This window comes from Orcinus orca, chromosome 5 (genome assembly GCF_937001465.1).
Source record: "Orcinus orca chromosome 5, mOrcOrc1.1, whole genome shotgun sequence".
Taxonomy (NCBI): Eukaryota; Metazoa; Chordata; class Mammalia; order Artiodactyla; family Delphinidae; genus Orcinus; species Orcinus orca.
Window position 1 is genome coordinate 28,456,680 of NC_064563.1, and position 21,678 is coordinate 28,478,357.

General features: G+C 45.6%; 1 protein-coding gene across 1 annotated transcript in view; it reads right to left on the reverse strand.

Moving 5' to 3' along the window:
* The window catches only part of CLSTN2 (calsyntenin 2), a 655,487-nt gene that overhangs the window by 37,783 nt on the left and 596,026 nt on the right, over nucleotides 1-21,678 (reverse strand). Inside the window, exon 9 of the mRNA XM_004278975.3 lies at nucleotides 13,638-13,800. Within this exon, the coding sequence (XP_004279023.1) occupies nucleotides 13,638-13,800 (163 nt within the window). The remainder of the gene's footprint in view (nucleotides 1-13,637; nucleotides 13,801-21,678) is intronic.

The following is a 21,678-nucleotide window of genomic DNA, read 5'->3' on the forward strand; positions in this document are numbered from 1 at the left end:
ATAGGTGTTAGCTCTTCTCTAAATGTTTGATAGAATTCGCCTGTGAAGCCATCTGGGCCTGGGCTTTTGTTTGTTGGAAGATTTTTAATCACAGTTTCAATTTCAGTGCTTGTGATTGTTCTGTTCATTTTTTCTATTTCTTCCTGGTTCAGTCTCGGAAGGTTGTGCATTTCTAAGAATTTGCCCATTTCTTCCAGGGTGTCTATTTTATTGGCATATAGTTGCTTGTAGTAATCCCTCATGATCCCCTGTATTTCTGCAGTGTCAGTTGTTACTTCTCCTTTTTCATTTCTAATTCTATTGATTTGAGTCTTCTCCCTTTTTTTCTTGATGAGTCTGGCTAATGTTTTATCAATTTTATCTTCTCAATGAAACAGCTTTTAGTTTTATTGATCTTTGCTATCATTTCCTTCATTTCTTTTTATTTATTTTTGATCTGATCTTTGTGATTTCTTTCCTTCTGCTACCTTTGGGGTTTTTTTGTTCTTCTTTCTCTAATTGCTTTAGGTGTAAGGTTAGGTTGTTTATTTGAGATGTTTCTTGTTTCTTAAGGTAGGATTTTATTGCTATAAACTTCCCCCTTAGAACTGCTTTTGCTGCATCCCATAGGTTTTGGGTTGTCGTGTTTTCATTGTCATTTGTTTCTAGGTATTTTCATTTCTTTTTATGGCTGAGTAATATTCCATTGTATATATGTGCCACATCTTCTTTATCCATTCATTTGTCAGTGGACACTTAGGTTGCTTCCATTTCCTGGCTATTGTAAGCAGAGCTGCAATGAATACTGTGGTACATGACTCTTTTTGAATTATGGTTTTCACAGGGTATATGCCCAGTAGTGGGATTGCTGGGTCATATAGTAATTCTATTTGTAGTGTTTTTTTTTGTTTGTTTGTTTGTTTTTTTGTGGTATGCAGGCCTCCTACTGTTGTGGCCTCTCCCGTTGCGGAGCACAGGCTCCGGACGTGCAGGCTCAGCGGCCATGGCTCACAGGCCTAGCCGCTCCGCGGCATGTGGGATCTTCCCAGACTGGGGCACGAACCCGTGTCCCCTGCATCGGCAGGTGGACTCTCAACCACTGCGCCACCAGGGAAGCCCCCTATTTTTAATTTTTTAAGGAATCTCCATACTGTTCTCTATAGTGGCTGTATCAATTTACATTCTCACCAACAGTGCAAGAGGGTTCCCTTTTCTCCACAGCCTCTCCAGCATTTATTGTTTGTAGACTTTTTCATGATGGCCATTCTGACTGGTGTGAGGTGATACCTCATTGTAGTTTTGATTTGCATTTCTCTAGTGATTAATGATGTTGATCATCCTTTCATGTGTTTGTTGGCAATCTGTATATCTTCTTTGGAGAAATGTCTATGTAGGTCCTCTGCCCATTTTTAGATTGGGTTGTTTGTTTTTTTTCATATTGAGCTGCATTAGCTGCTTGTATATTTTGGAGATTAATCCTTTGTCAGTTGCTTCGTTTGCAAATATTTTCTCCCATTCTGAGGGTTGTCATTTCATCTTGTTTATGGTTTCCTTCGCTGTGCAAAAAGCTTTGAAGTTTCATTAGGTCCCATTTGTTTATTTTTGTTTTTATTTCCATTTCTCTAGGAGGTGGCTCAAAAGGAATCTTGCTGTGATTATGTCATAGGGTGTTCTGCCTATGTTTTCCTCTAATAAGAGTTTTATAATATCTGGCTTTACATTTAGGTCTTTAATCCATTTTGAGTTTGTGTACAGTGTTAGGAAGTGTTCTAATTTCATTCTTTTACATGTAGCTCTCCGGTTTTCCCAGCACTACTTATGAAGAGGCTGTCTTTTCTCCATTGTATATCCTTGCCTCCTTTGTCAAATATAAGGTGACCATATTTTTGTGGGTTTATCTCTGGGCTCTCTATCCTGTTCCATTGATCTATATTTCTGTTTTTGTGCCAGTACCATACTGTCTTGATTACTGTAGCTTTATAGTATAGTCTGAAGTTAGGGAGCTGGATTCCTCCGGTAGGTACTTATTCTATAGTTACAGAGGAAACTTGGGGTTACAGGAGAAAGTAGCCAAGGTCACATGAGCAGGAATTGGTGAAATGTGGGCTCTAGAGAGTGAGTACATCCATCTGTGCTCAGGACTAACTGGGCAAACTAGTGGTACTGGGCAGCCCAGTCTAGAATGTGGCTTGGAGAGAGTCGCTGTGGTCTGCCATCCAGGCCCCCTCAACTTCTCAGTCAGAAGCTCCATCCTTAAAGACCACACTCTGTGACTCTCCTGGTTGCCAAGACATCTTCCTACACAGTATTTTCGTTCAGCGAAACATCCATATTTCCTATTTTTGACTCAAGAATCCCAGATCTGTGATGCACTCTATTAGTGATGCAGCTCCAGGAACGCAATTCTATTAGCATTTTGCAATAGGAGGCCAGCAAAAATTGGAAATATATTTGCACTCAGAGGTGGTTGTGATGTAGGATTTAAAAAAAATAACGGATACATTGAAAAATCGCTTTCTATTTAATATCTAGGGTGTCTGCACACACCACATGGCTCCCCTGCTAACGTTTAGACATACACATGCTCGTGAATTATTTTAAGAAAAGAAAATAACCTGATTTCTAATACAAAGAACCTTCTCTAAATATTTGCAAACACAATTTTGGATTCCTCAGGTTAGATCTGCACACATTTTTAAAGTGTTTTCTGTTTGCCTAGCCTTCTGTTTGATTCAGTTGATTATAAGATGGGACTGTGTTCCCTAGGAGCTCACATTTAGTTGGGAGAATAGACACTGGAAAAGTAAAAAAAAAATATGGGTAAATTTCCAGTACAGCAGATGTTCTAAGGCAGTGCATGATTAATTTCCAAACATGTGATTTAGACAATGTGTCCAGCAGATCAGAGGGGGAAAAAAATAACATCCATGATTTAGTATTAGGTCCCTAAAACATGGCAAATTTCTTTTATTACTATTTTATTTAATGCTTAAGTGGCAGGATAGTACTTTTGAGATCATAGCCTCTCTTCTTTATTTTTTTCTGAAGCCACAATTTTTAATAAAAGAATTCCAAAATCAAACCTGGCCTCCTGGGCCATTATGAAGAAATATTTATCAAGTGAATAAGAATATGCCTCTCTTCTTCTGATTTCTCCCATCTTACCCTCCACTTAAACGCACCTCTGCCTTGTGATCATTGCCGCAGGGAGGGTTGTGACGGGGGAAGAGAAGATGGGGCTTGAAGCCGAATCTCTTCCTCATTTTCATTTGCAGAATCCTAAACCTTTAGGAGGGTGGGGAAGATGTGGGTATCTTCAACATCTGGGGGAAAATAGAGGAAGAAAATCTGCCTTCCCCCAGTCTAGGAAATGATACCCCAGACTGGCGGGTGGCAGGGAAGGGGTGGGGGGATAAGATGAAAGAGATGCAGAGTGAGGGCACCTGAGGCCCACCACCTGGGCTGAGCCCTGGAAGGGGTGTGTGATATTGGGAGGGAATGCCAGCCTGGCATATCTGGACAGATGGACCATGGATGGTTTCACAGAGAACATGAGAAGCAGCAGAGGTATTTCTGTGCCCCTAAGTAAGGCAAGGGAATACAGAGAGCACTGATGGCCCTAAAGGACCATTAGTGACTGAGGACCAAAGAGATGGGCACTATTTCAGTGGATACCTGCATGGAAAGATGACTGGAGGCCCCTTGACACCCTAGCGCCTTCTACAATCCAGCCCCCTGACATCAGCGAGCACCCTAAGGAAATGGGAGAATTCCAAATTTGCCAAGGTTAAATCTCCTCCAGTCAGATAGAAGAGGGGCTTGAAATGAAACTAAGACGGATGTGGAAAAACTACTTTTCTTTTTGTGAATCCAGACTCTTCCCTGCTAAACATACAACTCCTTTTACAGATGATGTTTTCAAAGCTAGGTAGGTAAATGGCCTAATGCCCTACGGGCAGAAGTTAGCGAAATTCTGATTCAAACTCAGGTCTTGCTTGCCCCCAAGCCTTTGACCTCCACGCCATACAGTACATATGGCCGGGAGAGTTCGAGCAGCATTTCTTGGAGGATGTCATAATTGGGGTGCTTCAGAAAGATGGGGACAGGTTGGAACTGACACGGGGCTGGGGGAGAATGTCCAATGACACTGGGTTCTGTAGACACTGAATGGTTTCAGAAGCAGCTCTCAATGATTTGTGTCAAGTTTGCTGGGAAACACAGTTGTCCTGAAAAATAATAGTGTTTGGCAAGTGTGATTTAACGTTACCTGTGTTATTCTGGGTCGGAGTTTGCACTGGGAATGAATTCCCCCTCAACTTTCTTTCCACTGGGAGGTGAGCCCATCGACTGTTCACGTAGCTTTAGAATCAGTCATGTTCACCTTCCTCTGAGTAAAAGATCTGTGTCGTGTGACAGTACTAGGTCTCTTCCCCTTGCAAAGCGTATGCGGATGCTGTGATCTTTTTTTCTTCTTTTCCTGCTGTTATTCCCACAGCTATTTAGTCTGAGAAACCCATGGAAAGTAGTGGGGGCCGCGTTCCCTCTTGCTTGAGTTGGAGGCTGCTCTGTGCATGGTTTATTGATGGGGACACTCCTCAATGAACACAATTTCATGGATGGTTGGATATCAATTTTGAGCAATGCAAATGGTGAGACCATCTGAAATCTTGCTTTCTCTCATTTCCTCATTTCAGTGATGGAGACACACACGGAACGCAAAGACTAAGTGAAGTGTGTAATAGACCCCCATAAGCTGCGGCTTTTAAAACTGTCCGTGCAACCCCGGGGGTTGAACTGTAGTTGCAGGGACTTGTGGACAGGGACGCTCTGCCATCAGGGCTGGCCATGACGCATTCTCAGCAGGCTTTCTCTATCCTTTGGTTTTTATGTCTCCCTCCCTCCAGCCTTTCCAGCAAACATTTCCATGGCATGTTCTAAGTGAGGGAAACATACGACTTATGGGATGACCACAAAAGTCATTACTCTGGGGTTGGGGACCTAAGTTGATGGAGTTAGAAGGGCCCTCATATATCACCCAGGGTGGCCCCTCCACTCTCCAGGACCACAGAGGCAAGACATGGTCCTCAAAGGCTCAGAGCAGATAAGCAGCAGTAGCGAGGGTCTGGAATTCTCGTCTGATTCCAAACTCAACCCTCCCATTAAACCATAATGCGCGAGGGGCCTGTGGTTATCTTTGGCCTCAGCTTGATTTTGTCTGATCTGTGGGAAAAAATGCGCAGGGAGTTTGGGTAAATGGTTTGACCCCAGATTCCAGAATCCTCTGGTCTTCCTTACTTGGCTGTGAAACACCATCTGACTTTACATGTCCCTAGAAGCAGAGGTGATGTAGCAGCATAATGAAGGGTGAGGGCTCTGGGTGGCACAGACCTGGGTGCAAATCCAGGCTCTAGGTAACCTTTCCCAAGGTCCTTATGTTCTCTAAGTCTTAGTTTCCTCATCTGCAAAATGGGGATGATAATCACACCCACACCATAGGGTTGTTAAACAGAAGACAAGCCAGAGCTGAGCACAGTGCAGGAACTCAAAATTGGCCACTAGTTCTGGTGACAGCAAGAACCAAGGGACTCTGAAATGAGTCACGTGAGTTTTCTGTCTCTTTTTTCAGTGGCCTTCTCCTGTTTGTTTCTCCTCACTCTGGTGTGCCTCTCAGAGAAGTTAAAATGACACTGTTTTTACTCTAAGACCCTTGCCAAATTTTCTAATTAATATTACTTTCAGAATAAGATTCAACGTTAAAATTGTAACTCAGTTATACTGTGTTTCCACACATGAAGGCCTGAATTTTAAAGCTGATTTCATCTGTGTTGTCTTTTTTTTTTTTGCGGTACGCGGGCCTCTCACTGTTGCGGCCTCCCCCGTTGCGGAGCACAGGCTCCGGACGGGCAGGCTCAGTGGCCATGGCTCACGGGCCCAGCCGCTCCGCGGCATGAGGGATCTTCCCGGACCAGGGCACGAACCCGTGTCCCCTGCATCGGCAGGCGGACTCCCAACCACTGCGCCACCAGGGAAGCCCCTCTGTGTTGTCTTTAAACCAATATACCCTCATGTCAAATGAACTCCAGGTCCTAGAATCACCTTTTCTTGATTTTTTAGTACAGACAATGCAAAGAGACACCTTGTTAGTCATCCCTGTGTGTCAGACCATGAACCATACGCCTTTGTCAAAACAAACTCAAAAATGGGGTATAATTCAATAAACACTAATTATTGACCTTCTCCAGGACATGAAGTAGGAGGAAAGAGAAGGGGAGGAGAATCTGTGAAAGCAGATAGTCCTTACTTTCTGCAAACTCATGCCCTAGTAGTGGGTGGAGATCTGCATTAATAACTCCAATGAGATGTTTCCCAAACAGTGCTCCAAGAACACTATTCCACAAAGAGTGAGTTCCACAGTGGAATACGATTGAGAAACATAGGTTAAGTAATGTCAAACTGATTGGTTTCTTGGCAGGCTTTTGAGAGCTTTGAATAAGCAAATGTGCATTGTGACTCTTCAATGTGGTGCTGTGGGGATGGTTTACGCAGTTTCCCAAACTGGACCTTGGCCTCCTTGAGGAAACTGTGGGACCAAGCTCCATGAGCCCCTCGGGAAATGCCACTTGAATGTAAGGCGGACTGTGCTAGCACGTGCCTCTTTCTCCCAGCAGCAGAGACCCCCAGGGATGCAGAATAATTTCAACACAGACTTTATTAAGAGAATTTGTATTAAATTAGACCAAGCTTATTAAGTGACGGCATGTATTCCAAGTCTCTGCACTACTTTTAGTGTCTGGAAAAAAAAAATGACCTGAAAATGTACAGCAGAGCTCAGATCCACATGGGGCTCTAATTCCTCTCTGTCTGAGGAACAGACGCTATTGATTACTGCAACCCTCAGGGTTATTTCTGCCTTTTTAGTCCTTTTTTGGCCATTCCTATTCTTTGCCTTGACTCCTCCCCAAAGCCACAATGGGGGTTCTCTCTGTCTGTCCCTTAACAGGTTCTAATTTTTAGAACCATCCCCTTCTTTATCTCCCGCTGCTTTATTTGTTAAGTAGGGGGTAGGACTCAGCCAGACCAGGAGCTAGGGCAGAAAGCCCTCCTCATCCAAGGCCAGAGGGGTGCCACTGTCAGGAACAGGCAAAGCTAGACACTCTAGGGAGGTCAAGGTCCAGAGAGCACTGGAGGAGAGGCCCCAGCAGAGGCAGGGATGAGGTGGTCTCTGGGGACAGAGCCACAAGCAGAGAAGTGTGTGATGAGCTCCCCCAAGAGCAGATGAGACTCAGGCAGAGGGCAGGGTGGTACTTTCTGGGGTGCATGTCTAGAACTATGTTTCTTCAAACATGTTCAGCCATTTCATTAACAGAACTTTTGCCCTGATATCATACAAAATGGATAAAACAGAGCTGCTCTGGTTGTCGTGTTGGGGGAGAGGTGCCCTGGGGTGTCACCTGCTGAGGCACCTCTCTGACACCCCAGGGACTCCCTAAGGCCGTGGTCTGGCACATCAGCAGGCTTCCCGATTCACCCCCACGACAGCTGAGTTACAGGCCCTGGTTGGTTGGGCCCAGTGTAGAGGTCCAGGCACAAAGCAGATGTGATTATACAGTTTTTACCATATATGGGTAGAACTTGAAGTTTTGCTGTTAAAAATGGATGAGTAGGGGGCTTCCCTGGTGGCGCAGTGGTTGAGAGTCCGCCTGCCGATGCAGGGGACACAGGTTCGTGCCCCGGTCCGGGAAGATCCCACATGCCGCAGAGCGGCTGGGCCCGTGAGCCATGGTCGATGAGCCTGCGCGTCTGGAGCCTGTGCTCCGCAACAGGAGAGGCCACAACAGCGAGAGGCCCGTGTACCACAAAAAAAAAAAAAAAAAAAAAAAGGATGAGTAGGGACTCTAAGGAAAAGGACAAATTAATTAGTCTTTCAAAAGATCTTCTCCAATGGCGTGATCCAGAGAGAGACAGGGACCTGGTATTTGTCCAAAGGCAGCCGTTTCTGACTGATCAGACTGATCTCGGCCAGGAGAGAGGGTCTGATTCCATCCCCAGAACACTGACACGGAGCACAGAGGTGATGGTCAGGTGGCATGCAGTGGCCATGCAGAGGAAGGAGGACTTTTTTGAAAGGCGAGGTCCATCCTGACTTCAAAAGCCCTTCTCAAGAATTAAAATATGCTGCCTGCTCTAGGCCGTACTGGCAACATTTCTTAAGTGTAAATGAAGTCTCAATTTTTTTTTTAATTACTGGAAAAAATACCAATGAAAATAAAGTTCTACCAATTACTTTGGCTTTCCAATTCACGAACAGGGCACAGTAGGCTAATTGGGGCTGGAGAACACTGCCCAGCCTCAGTGCTGGAGCCAGTTCCCGGGAGCAAGAAGCTGCTAGCACGTTATTTTCTATCCTCATTGTTAAACCCCAATTGGAAATTTCACCAATGGGAACCAGTTCCCTTGCCAATCTCAAAAGTACTTGAAAAACTCCCCACGATTACAGGCCCAAAGGGGTTCATTCACACAGCGGGCTTAGAGCGTGTAGATAAGTGGACTTCGGAAGGGTTAGAAACATGCCGAGATAAAGACTGCATTACAGGCCATCAACTTCACAGTGCCATGTCCTATTGAAAGACCTTTTGGTGTCTCCTTCCAAGACGAAAAGAGAATCCAGGCTCCTAACAAGGCAAGATGGCGCACTATGGTCTGGTCTCAACTCCTTATCTCAGCCTCCTCTCAACTCATTCTGGCCCATGCACGTTCCAGTGGTAGGGCACCCTGGGCATGCTGACGTCAAGCTTCTCTGCCATGCTGTATGCTCTTGCCGTCTTTATCTTCCTAGCGAACTCTTTCTCATCCAATAAAGCCCAATTTTAAAGATTTTAAAGGATTTTTCTCCTATGCTGAAAATTCACCAATAGATTATCATTCCCCTCAGAGAAGATCAGATCTTCTCCATGCCCAGAAGCCTGGATGATCAGGTTCTCTCCTTTACCATCAGCCCCGTCTTCCAGCGCCTATAGATGGACCTGGGAGGGCAGGGTCTGAGTGTGAGCATTAATCCTGGGGAAAGGGAGAAGGTCAGTGCATGCAGGGAGCCACGGGGAAGATGGCATCACAGAGGCCAGAGTGTACCAAGGTCTTGCAGACAATCTGCCATATTGGGTTTAGGTGCAAGGAGCAGAGAAGGAGGTGGACGAGGCGACCAGCAGATGTTTTCAAATGTACACATTCATTCAACTGAAACATGCCAAGCACACTCCATGGACCCATCACCTAATCCTTATAATAAGGAGTAGGTATTACTCTAGATTAAAAAGAAAAAAGTAGGTGAGAAAGTAGGAGTTCAAGGAAGTTAGGGATTCTGCTGGATCCACACAGCTAGTAAGCGGCAGGGCTGGAATTTGACTCAAGCTCAATTTTTTATGACTCCTAAGCCTAAACTCTTTTTTCTTGTTCTGTAGAGGATCAGTTGAAGGAGTATACAGCAAGAGATTAGCAAAGAGAATACAGAGTTTCTGTGGCGTTTTGATTCCAGAGTTGTCAGATATCTCAGAAAGTAAAGGGTTTACAGCATTTGTATCAATACACATCAGTTCCTGCATTTTCCCAAACACATAATCACATCAACAAGATGACCAATCAGCAACAGTGGCAGCAAGCCACAGTGGAAGGCGAACAGGCTTTGAAGAGTTGAGGTTGGGCAGATCTGACGGGGTGACCTTGGGTAAGCTACCTCACCTCTCAGACCCTCAGTTTTTTAATCCACAAGTGGGGACTTCCTAGTGCTTTCTCAGAGGACTGTAAACATCCATGTACATAAAGGGCCTCCTTGCAACAGTGGCTCTTAGTTTCCTCCAGGAAATGACATAAGGCACTTCCACTCACATTTAATTGGCCAAAGCAAATCACATGGCCACACTTTACTCCAAGGAAGAGTGGTCCTAGCATCTATCTGGGAAGAGCACAGAAATACTCAAACACCCTAGTGACCATTCTTTCTCCCACACTCTTTTAAAGCATTTTTAAAAATCTTTATTTATTTATTTATTTATTTATTTTGGCTGCATTGGGTCTTCATTGCTGCATGTGGGCTTTTCCTTGAAAAGTTCTTTTTTTCTTTTTTAATAAATTTAATAAATTATTGTATTTATTTTTGGCTGCATTGTGTCTTTGTTGCTGTGCGCAGGCTTTCTCTAGTTGCGGTGAGCGAGGGCTACTCTTTGTTGTGGTGTGCGGGCTTCTCATTGCAGTGGCTTCTCTTGTTGTGGAGCACAGGCTCTAGGCACGTGGGCTTCAGTAGTTGTGGCACATGGGCTCAGTAGTTGTGGCACATGGGCTCTAGAGCCCAGGCTCAGTAGTTGTGGTGCACAGGCTTAGTTGCTCCGCGGCACGTGGGATCTTCCCGGACCAGGGCTCAAAACCGTGTCCTCTGTTTTGGCAGGTGGATTCTTAACTACTTTGCCACCAGGGAAGTCCCTCTCCCACATTCTTTTAAAATGAACGTACACTTTGGTTTGAAAAGCATTTTTGTGGTATAGCTTTTAAATAAATTGTCATCAGGTATAATATTAGAACTTCTATTTATGGAGTGACAATGTCATCTTCAGATGTGGCCTAGGTGGATATTGAGGAAGGAATCAACTCCCAGAGAATGGAGTCAAGGATCACAAAGAACATGTCCCACCCTAGCGCAGCGGCCCTTACAGCATCTGCCCAGAGGGATTTCAGAATTGCTATGGACCAAAGACTGCTGTGTTTCTCTAACTATTCCTCTTACATAGTGGAAATGTTTTTTGGTTATTCTGCTTCATTCCACTGTTGTATAGTGTGTGTGTGTGTGTGTGTGTGTGTGTGTGTGTGCGTGCGCGCACGTGCACGTGTGTTTGTGTGCACGTGCACGTATGGAGGGGGTGATGGCTGTGGTGGTAGCAAATACTTCTTCTTGTTAGTGTATAGGTCTCCAGAGCGAGTGGAGCCGCATCTGGGCCAGATATAGAGCCTCCTGTGCATCTCAACCCAATGGAAAGATCATCAGGAATCACTCAGAGAACCTGTACATTGAGCTTGGAGCCAGTCACAGGTGGGACTCAGAGGTTGTCTCATTTAGAGAAGGGTGGCTGTATTTTTAATGTGGGAAGGGCAGTCAAACGAACATCGCTGACTAAGTGGACAGACCATAGTGTTCATCAGTGTCGTTCGTACAATAGTTTCAGTTTTTCTTCCAGACATATTGTAGATTTCACTTCCAGGCTTTGTTGGAGTTAGGTGTGGCCATGTGACTTGCTTTGGCCAATAATGTGTGAGTAGAAATGACTGGTGTCCCTTGTAGGCAGAAGCTTTAAGGGCTTGTGCACCATCCCTCATGCTTTCTTTTTCTTCTTTCTCAGCGTGCAGCAGTGTGGCTGCTCTGTCTGCTTGGGAAAAGCAGAGAGGAGCCCCCTCTCTTCTGCAGTGGATATGAAGTGAGAATTATTTTAAATAACTGAGAACTGGGGCTTGGTTGTCACTACAGCACAACTTAGCCTATTCTAACTGATCCAAAGAGACCATCTTAATTCTTTATAAAATCACTTTCTTTTGGTGGGGCTGGTCTGCCCAGTTGGCATGTAACCGGGAAAAAGTGGTTTCAACTGGCCTTGTTAGAGTTCGGGGCAGGTTTCCATTGCAGGCTGGGGTGACAGGGATCCAGATGTGGTCCCTGAGGGCCTCTAGGGAAGAGCAGTGGTAAGGTTCATGGCGAGGACATGACTGGGGCCCCCTTATCTTATGGGCAGCATCCAAGCTATGTTCTGGAATATCCACGGGCTGACTGGGGGTGTCCAGCTGGGGCACTGAGCCATCGCTCCAGCACAGCTGTGTTTAGTGACTAATGATTCCTGTGCAACCTCTAAATTGGTGCCTTGCTATACTAATTAGTTTCATGGACTCTTGCCAGATGACACTGTCTTCCTTTCCTGTTATCCTGGGGAACTCTGCAATACTGAGGAAGCCCCTATCACATTCTACTGAAATGTCTGAGAAGCTTTCTACCATCCCGTGATGTACGTCAGACTTCAAGTAGGTGACTTCTGCTCAAAAACACACTCTCTCACTCGGGCATAAAAAAAAATGAAATAATGCCATTTGCAGCAATGTGGATGGACCTAGGGATGATCACACTAAGTGAAGTAAGCCAGACAGAGAAAGACAAATATCATATGATTGGTTTATACGTGGAATCTAAAAAGAAAAGATACAAATGAACTTATATACAAAACAGAAATAGACTCACAGACATAGAAAACAGACTTATGGTTTCCAAAGGGGAAAGTGGGGAGAGGGATAAATTAGGAGGTTGGGATTAACATATACACACTACTATATATAAAATAGATAAACAACAAGGACCTACTGTATAGCAGAGGAAACTATACTCAATAGTTTGTTATAACCTATAAGGGAAAAGAATCTGAAAAAGAATATATACACACACACATATATATCTCTGAATCACTTTGCTGTACACCTGAAACTAACCCAATATTGTAAATCAACTATACTCCAATTAAAAAATATATACTCTCTTCTGTTGCCTCATTCCTGCTTTGTTTCCTTCCCGGACTTTGTGTCTCTAGTGCTCCCAGGGCTGCACCATTTGCCCTTCGTGTCATCTTCTCTTGCATGGGGCTGCCCAGAACTCACTCTTCGTCCCAGTGCAGAGGGGCCTATGTCTCCCCTAGAGGAAGCCAGCCCTCTGAAGACTTACTCTTATACCATAACCCGCCTTTCCCCTAAGCCCCCATGGTGAATGGTCAAGGCCACCGATCTTAGTAACTTTCAAAGAATCCATCAACACGAGTTCGAGTCGTCTCCCAGTGCTAACCTGCTTATTTGGGGAGCATTTTACTTCCCCTCTGCTCTCCCATTGGTACTTCAAAACACCCCAGCTGCTAAGGGGCAAAGACAAAGATGCCAGCAAATCTGAGTGGGGAATAGAGAGGCTACCTGCATGCTCAGAGGGCTGGTTTTCCTGCTTCCAAAGAGATTAGCCTGGGTGCAGGGACTGGAGGAGAGGCAGCAGCAGAGGAAATGAGGAGGGAGCAGGGACCTTCAAGCGAGAAGGCAGCAAAGAGCCTCCATCCCTGGGGAGCAGGGAAGGGGCTCAGAGCTTAGCAGAACTTGAGGGCGGCCTCTCGTGGCTTTGAACCTATGCGCAATCCACCCGCTCCCTCCGTCCCACATATTTGTGAATTCCCGGTATAGAGGGTTGGGGTCTTGGATAATTTGATTGGGAATAAAGAGAGATCCTTGGCTCCTGACCTGTGTAGCAGTCAGCAGAGCCAACTGGCAATTTTGTTATAAGATTCCACATTCAGCCCCACACAGCCCCAGTTTGAAACCGGCTAAGGTTCCAGAACAATAAAAGGCATGAGCAACTCAGAGGCAACCTGAAATTCTCACGTTTATCTAAAATCAAAATCTGGTCTCCAGCCAAGTGCTTTATTATTATACAAGCGTAGTGCCTGGATTCATCCTTATTTTTATAAGTCCTGTTTTATTAGTAAGGGATAGAAAATTTTCCTGGCTGATTCTCATACCACTTGCTTTGCCCTTTTCTCTGTCAGTACCTTTCATGGACCGTACGCAAATGGGCCAGGAAGAAGGTCTGGACTTAGGGTTACCTTGCCAACAAGCGCCGACCGTAAGTTGCATGGCTATGTGAGACGGATGAATGGGCCAATCGTTGGTCACCAGGTATGGTTCATACGTTGCTCCATCCATGTATAAGGTAACCACAGGAAACTCCACATTGATGACATAGTAATGCCATTCTTTGTCACAAATCTAGTGGAAAGAAAGAGAAGCAACACTTAAAATTGAATAGGCAGTGAAACATCAAACAGACTGTTATTCTAATTATGAGAGAGGGAGAAGAGACCTTTAGATCAACAATGTTTATTGCAAAGAACTCAATGAACATAATGGTTGATATGCACTGAGGTTATAGAAACTCAAATCAAACGTGATGGGGCAAACCGTGGAGTAGAGGAACACCTGAGAAGCTAATCGTCAGGCAAACATTTGGCTATCGGCAGATTATCTCGGTCACATAATAACCAGCTCTCTAGGCTGGCAAGTCCTTGGTGGACAGGTGGAGGTGTCCGATAAATTTGCGCTGTATCAAATTTTTCTTAGTTTTTCAATAGAGAGAGAGTAGAATTAAAATTGTTTTTCTAAGCTCCGGGAAGGATGCTAGATTGGAAGTAGAAATGAAGAAGAAGATAGAGAAGGGGCAGAGGAAGGGAAAGAGAAAGAAGAAAATAGAAGAGGAAAAAATTAGGAGTTAGGAAGGATCAACGAGAAAGCAATGACCATGGGAAGAGGAAGAAGAATGAGTTTCAGAAGAATAGGAACCCCCCCACACCGGCAATTCCTTTGTCTCTAGATTAAGGCTTGTCTGAGGAGCTGTTGTAGTCTCACCCTCCCTTCAACCCAAGCAAAATAAATTCTGAGACAGACAGTCTGCCCAAGAGGACTCAGTTTTATCCTTCCTTGGAGTGCCTGGGGAGCTAGAGAAGAACAACAAGTGGGTCCTCCTGGCTGGACTCAGTGCACAGCACTCTTGCACTCATGTCCCCTCACAACTTTTGCACCTGTGATTTCTGGTCTTAGGCCTGGGAATGAACATCTAACCTTAATGGGTGGGTAGAGACATTGGGGGCCAGGATAAAGTCACAATTCCTGACCTCAAGATGCTCAACTCCCACAGCATCATGCAAAATAGAAACCAGTATGGCACATGTCTTGGGAAAAGCGATAGGAAGCATAAAAGGTGACAAGGCTGGGGATGGGAGCCGCCTCCCTCCGGCCCCCTAAGCAAGTGTCTTGGAAGTCGCATTAGGCTCTCTCTCCTCCCCACTCCCTCTCCCTCAAATCCCTCTGTACCCTGTGGAGTCCACCTCGGAAGTGTCTCTCATCTGTGTCCTCTTGTCTCCATTGCCCCTGCCGTCTGTGGCAACGCAGACAGATGAGTTCTGCATGAAGGTGACCCCAAGTGAGGACATCAAAGTCCTCCCTACACCCCGCTCTGGGTTAAATGTGCTGTTTCTCATGAATAGATAACACGAAAGGGATGCTAAATGATCTTTTCCCTTTCATTCTGGAATAAGATTTTTTCCCCTTAATGTTCTTTTTATACGGTTCTGTTTCATGTCTCAGAAAATTGCTTCTTTTGAAATCCATTAACCTGATAAAGCCTGATGAATATTTTAGGGGCCCTTGGAAGGTAAGCAGGAGGGGTCCAGGCAGATGTCTCCAAAATCCTGTTACACTTCACTGTGTACAGCTCAGTACCTGATACATCTCACTAGAGGTCCTAACTCTACTTACACCCACCTCTTGCTTAATGCCTGAGACCAGACACTGGGCTGGGTGCAGGGATCTTGGGGTGGGTCTCTGACCCAGGTGAGGCTGACCTAGGGGTGTAGGTGTGGCACCAAAGATCTGAAGACACAGTCTAGGGGTGATGAAAGAGTGGGGAACTAAGGAGAGTTCTGAATGAGGAAGCATCTAATCCAGGGAGACCCAATGCACACTGGACTTGGGGTTTGCAATCATGGATGGCCAGTCAGAGCATCCTGGGTAGATGGTCTCTGAGGCATCAGGAAACCTCTGACCAGTCCCAGGGTGGAGAGCGGACAGATGGCAGTGCCGTGACCCTGTCCACACCTCATGCCCTTGGAAATACAGGCAGAACCCCATCAGGCAGCACTGGGGGGCTCCCCTGCCCAGGCCACCATCACCACTCTTCCAGTGGCCTCCCTCTCGGGCCCGGCTGCCATGTTGAATCCATGCACTGGCTGACTCTACATCACTCTGCATCTGCCGTAGCTGGATGGAGGCTGGTTCTCTGGCCCGCTTTCTTTCCCAACACTCACAGCATTTTTGTAGGACAATACAAAAAAATGCCAAGGAGGAAGCAAAATAAGTCCGTAGCTTCACAGGAGTAGCAATCCCTGTCAACGTCACCATCTTCTCCTAGGCATCCCCACATCCCCCAGCTTTTCTGAAATGTGCTCCATGAACAGCAGCCCCTGTGATGTCCCACCTAAAAGCAGTGACGTCCCACCTTAAAAAACAGTGAAGCCTTGGTTTTTGTTTTTGTTTTTTCATTTCCCATGTCATTAGCCTATCCAAGCTTCCCAGCAGCCTCAAAGTATACACCTGTAACAATTTTTCAACCTTTTGGGAAAACGGAACTTTTCTATTTATAGCATTCCTGTAAGCATCCCATGAAAAAAGAGTTGGGAAAGGTCTATTTGGAACACCCTGTACATACAACTTGAAAGTTTGCTTATCTCACTTAACATCAGTATTAAAATGCCTTTACTGTCTTCATTTTACATGGCTGTATAATATGGGTGCGCTCCATGATGCCATACTATATTGTACACTTCCTTATTCCCTTATTCTCAGGTGTTCATTGCGTGCCAGCAGTTATAAATGACACCACAAGGAATTTGTTTTTGCACAGATATTTCTCTGCATTTCTGATTATATCCTTGGAAGAGATTCCTGGAATGGAATTACTGGATCAAACGTTGGAGGTATTTCTGAAGGCTCTTGACCATACATCATCCAATTTTTTCCTGCAGTAGTTTGTGCTTATTTATACCCCTGCCACACAGTGTGAGACTGCTCGTGCACTGTACCTTTACCACACTGAGGATTTAAAAAAATAGAAAATCCTGGCAATTTGGAAGGGGGATACGTTCTATCTTATTTTAATATGGCAATTTGGAAGGGGGATACGTTCTATCTTATTTTAATATGGCAATTTGGAAGGGGGATACGTTTTTATCTTATTTTAATATGGGTCACAAAAGATGGCAAGATTTATATTTTCCGAGGTCAGAAGGTAGGGCCTTCTGGGAGTGGGGAGCAGCCTGAGCTGACCTAGAGGTAGTAAAGGTTGGGAGCTTCCCCAGTGAGCTCCTAACTCGGCGTCCAAACAGAGGCTATCAGTCAGACTGGGCTTACTCCTGCAGACTTCCTGCACCACGTAATCTATGAAGGCAGCTAAAGGTAACGCCTAATTAGGGTTTCATATATGTGGATCTGTGATGAGAAAGAGACCCTCATTAACCCTCTGCAGGGAAACTGAAAAATGATCAAGCCAGGAGGCAGCAAAAATAACTGTGTCAAGGCAATGGCTCCACCATGAAAGGAGGAAATTAGGCAAAGTGACCTTTCCTGGGGGGAGAGAGGAACTTTCATTCCTGAGTGTGCATGAATCCCTGGGGAACCCAGCTGGCACCAGGCATGTCCAATGCCATCCCCAGAGACAATGCCCAAGCCCTCAGCTGGCCCAAAGACGCTTTGCCCTCTGGAAACCTGCAGGTGTGTTCCCACGGTGTCTGGCGGCCGCTGCTGTCTAGCTGGGGAGTGAATCAGAGATCGAGGCCCAGGGACAAATGCTGGATATCCGCCCAAAAGGGTTGATGGCAGGGACAACGCCAAGGAGGTCTGAGTTGGGAGCAGGCTGGTACTGCAGGGTTGAGTTGGAGACTGGGGAAGCCTCCCATGACAGGGGAGGAGATCAGGCTGCCCACAAGTTGGTCCAAATGTCCTCGAATGGGCCACACTGGAAGTTCTGAGTTGGTTTTCCTAGGGAGTCAGGTATTTTTGAACGCAGTTATTCAATGTGAGATACATTTACCTATGAACCAATGTGCGAGGGAATGTACTAAGGGCCGCTTGGGATGCAGCACTTATCAGATACATGCTTTGCCTGCAAGATTTTCAGTCTGGGGCAGGGCATGGTGGTGGTGGTTAGGTATCAAATACACAGAAGACTCAGATGCAATCGGAATTGAGATAAGTCCTACAGACAAGGTGCAAAGCACTGTGAGATCCAGACTTCTGGTTGGGAGAAGGTGGCATTTAGGGTGGCTAAAACTGTTAAGATTTCATTAGGAATAGATGGCAAGGAAAAATTCCAGGAAGATGGAGCAGAAACCTTTTATTCCCTCATTCATCTGTCCTTTCAATTGGCAAAGAAGCTAGTAGGTTTGGGGCAAATGGAGATTCACTCATTCACTCACTCCTATAGACATTTACTAACTGCATATCCTGCTTTTTGAAGAAAAGAAGGCACCTGCCCTCATGGAGCTTCCAGTTCAGACGCAGAATTGACAGAAAAGCTTGTAATAGTTGTGACTCATGTCCACAGATTTGTGCAAGGCACCAGGGTGATGCCGTGGAGGGGGCGGGTGTCTGATTGCACTGGGAGGAGGGAAGGAGCACAGACACAGAGCTTGGAGGGGTCACGTTGGTTTGGGCAAGGTGAGGAGTGGCAGATGAGGCTGCAAGGATAGCTTGGAACTGAGGCCCGAGGACTTGAACAGCTTTTCTTCTGTACGCAACAGGACTTGTGGGGGTTTGGGGGCTGCAGGAGGATGGTCGTCATAGCAACAATCAATCTTGGAACAAGCTTCTCAATGTCAAAGCAGCTTTTCCTCTCCCTTGTACTATTTAATCCTCACTGCAACCCTGTAAAGCAGGAGGACCAGTTGTGTCTTGGGCAGAAAATTATTAGAAAATACAGGGAAAGAAATGACATGGTTTCTAACCTCAAGGCGTTGCTACTGGATGTTAAGTGAACCACAACCCCATGGTGGGCTTCCCTGCTTGGCCTCTCTTCTTTCCATTCCATACACAGCCACCGGCTCAGCTTTGCATGCAGACTGCCAAATCAGGATCTTGAGCAGATACTTATCTTCTGAGCGATGGACTCACATGTCAGATTGCCCCTGAATGGTCCACTAGATGTTCCACAGGCACTTCAAACTCACCATGTCCAATATTGAGCTCTACAGCCCCGTGCTCCAGCCCTGCCTGCTCCCTGTTCTGTGTTCCCTGCCTCAGCAAATGCTCCTTCATCCAATCTGTCATCCAAGCTGGGACACTGGGCATTGCTTTCAACTTCCTCCCTCTGCCCCTCCCTCCAGCTAAGTTACTGCCAAGTTCTGATGATGCTTCTCTTGTCCACTCTCATCTCTTCACCCTCGCTCCTACTCAGAGCTTATAATAAGTACTAGAGAGGGGAAAGGCTGAGAAAGTATGTGTGGGACAGGCTGTTGCAAGATGCAAAGCATTTCAGCAGGGGAAGCGGGCCAAATGTAGCAGGGGAAGGGTGGGAAAGCTTTGGTATGAGTGGGGGGCAGACAGAGTGAGGGGCTGCCCTGGGGCTGAAGGCAGCCACAGAGTGTGGTGAGCAGGGCAGCCAAGGAGGGGGTGGGGGGTCCATGCAGGTCAAGCCTGGGGGTCACGGGTTGGGTGTCACATCTGCTTTAGGAATTTCTGGGGAATTATGTTCTGGACTTTGGGAAAATACGTAAAGCTTCCTAATCCTCAACTCCATCTGTACAGTGAGGATAATAATAGTATCTACATCGTAGGGTTACCGTGTGAAATGAGCTAAAATAAAGCACCCCCAATGCTTAGAGCATATTTTCAACCTGAACAAACCTGGAAACTCTTTTCCTTTTCCAAACACATTGAGATGCTGCACAAACTATAACAACAACAATAACAAAATAAAACAAAAATAAGAGAGTTAGAAAGGCTCAGGCTATCAGCCATGGTTTCGAAGCCCACGAAAGTGAGGAATGTCTCAGGTCCCCGTGCAAAGAAAACTCGAGTTGGCATGTCTGCATAAAGCCTGGGACTGTCTGAAGCCTGGGTCTTGGGACAACCACTGACATCAACCTAAGGATGCTGGGAGGAAGCCAGCCAACCTCTCTGACACATGTCTCCTCTGAGATGTTACACACCCAAGCCTGCTCTAAGCATGCGCATTGGCTCCAAGTGTAAACAGCCCACATGGTGTGGAAATCCAGAACTCAGACACTATAAAAATGCATCCTTGGGAGTTCCCTGGTGTCCATTGGTTAAGAATCCGCCTTCCAATGCAAGGGACGCAGGTTGGATCCCTGGTCAGGGAATTAGGATCCCATCTGCCGTGGGGCAACTAAGCCTGCGCACCGTACCTATTGAGACCACGTGCTCTGGAGCCTGCGTGCCACAACTATAGAGAAGCCCATGTGCCACAACAAAGAGCCCTCGAGCTGCAACGAAAGATCCTGCATGCCGCAACTAAGACCCAACGCAGCCAAAAATAAAAGTAAATAAATAAATAGATATATTTTTAAAAAATGTATCCTTGAAGTCTTTAGGCCTTTATCAAAGACATACTCAAAACCTCTGGACAGACATGTGCCCACAACCTAGGGCATGAGCAGGACAATTCCTGCCAGAGATGAGCTCAGAGTAAACACTGATAAAACAAAGAGGGAACAATCCTTTGCGTGTGTGAGAAAAAGCATCAAAACTCACGTTCCAGGAACCAGAGAAAATGGAGCAATTGGAAGGGGGTTAGGGGAAGGCAGGTTTGAAAAAGAAGCAAAGAGAAATGTCAGAAATAAAAGACATAGTTGTTGAAACAAACAAACAAAAAATCGAGAAAGCTGACAAAAGAGTTAGTGAATTGGAAGAGAGATGAGATTAGAGCAAAATGAAAAATTTGATAAAGCAATAAAGAGAGATGAATTCTACGCATGATAGAAGGATACATTCCAACCAGCATCCTGTCAGATGTGTGAGGCCAGCGGTGATGCTAGTGGAGAGCAGTGCGGCTGGGATCCTGAGAAATTTGTACACCACGCTAAGGAGTGTGTTATTTTATTTTAGTGCCTTGTGTTCTAGAAAGCTTTTCTTTATTGCAACAGCCTTATCAAGTGTTAGATTCAGATGACAGTGCTATATAAGCTCCTGCAGGGTAGGTCAAAACTGAACTGGAGAGCTCCTGAAATGGAGAGCTATTGAACCAGGAGGACAGAAAGCATGCAAACTGGGTTCTCACTGAGGACCTGCAAGGCCATCTGCCCTCAGGCCACTGTTTTGGAACATTAGAAAGATGAAGTCTTAGTTAGTGCCAAGATCAACCACATGCCAGAGCAAAGACGCCACTCTTATTTGCAAATCTATTTAAGATTTCCCCAGGAGGTTGCCTGCACTTCTGAACTGGCAGGGAGAAGTTCAGTGGGTTTTCAGCAGTAAGTGTTTATGACAGCTCAGAAAGCACCCGCTGGGCCTCCTGTCAAAAAGCAATCGACAGATGAATGGATAAAGAAGATGTGGCACATATATACAATGGAATATTACTCAGCCATAAAAAGAAATGAAATTGAGCTATTTGTAATGAGGTGGATGGACCTAGAGTCTGTCATACAGAGTGAAGTAAGTCAGAAAGAGAAAAAAAATTACCGTATGCTAACACATATATATGGAATCTGAAAAAAAAAAAGGTCATGAAGAACCTAGGGGCAAGATGGGAATAAAGATGCAGACCTACTAGAGAATGGGCTTGAGGATACGGGGAGGGGAAGGGTAAGCTGGGACAAAGTGAGAGAGTGGCATGGACATATATACACTACCAAACGTAAGGTAGATAGCTAGATGGAAGCAGCCGCATAGCACAGGGAGATCAGCTCGGTGCTTTGTGACCACCTAGAGGGGTGGGATAGGGAGAGTGGGAGGGCAGGAGACGCAAGAGGGAGGAGATATGGGGATATATGTATATGTATAGATGATTCACGATGTTATAAAGCAGAAGCTAACACACAATTGTAAAGTAATTATACTCCAATAAAGATGTTAAAA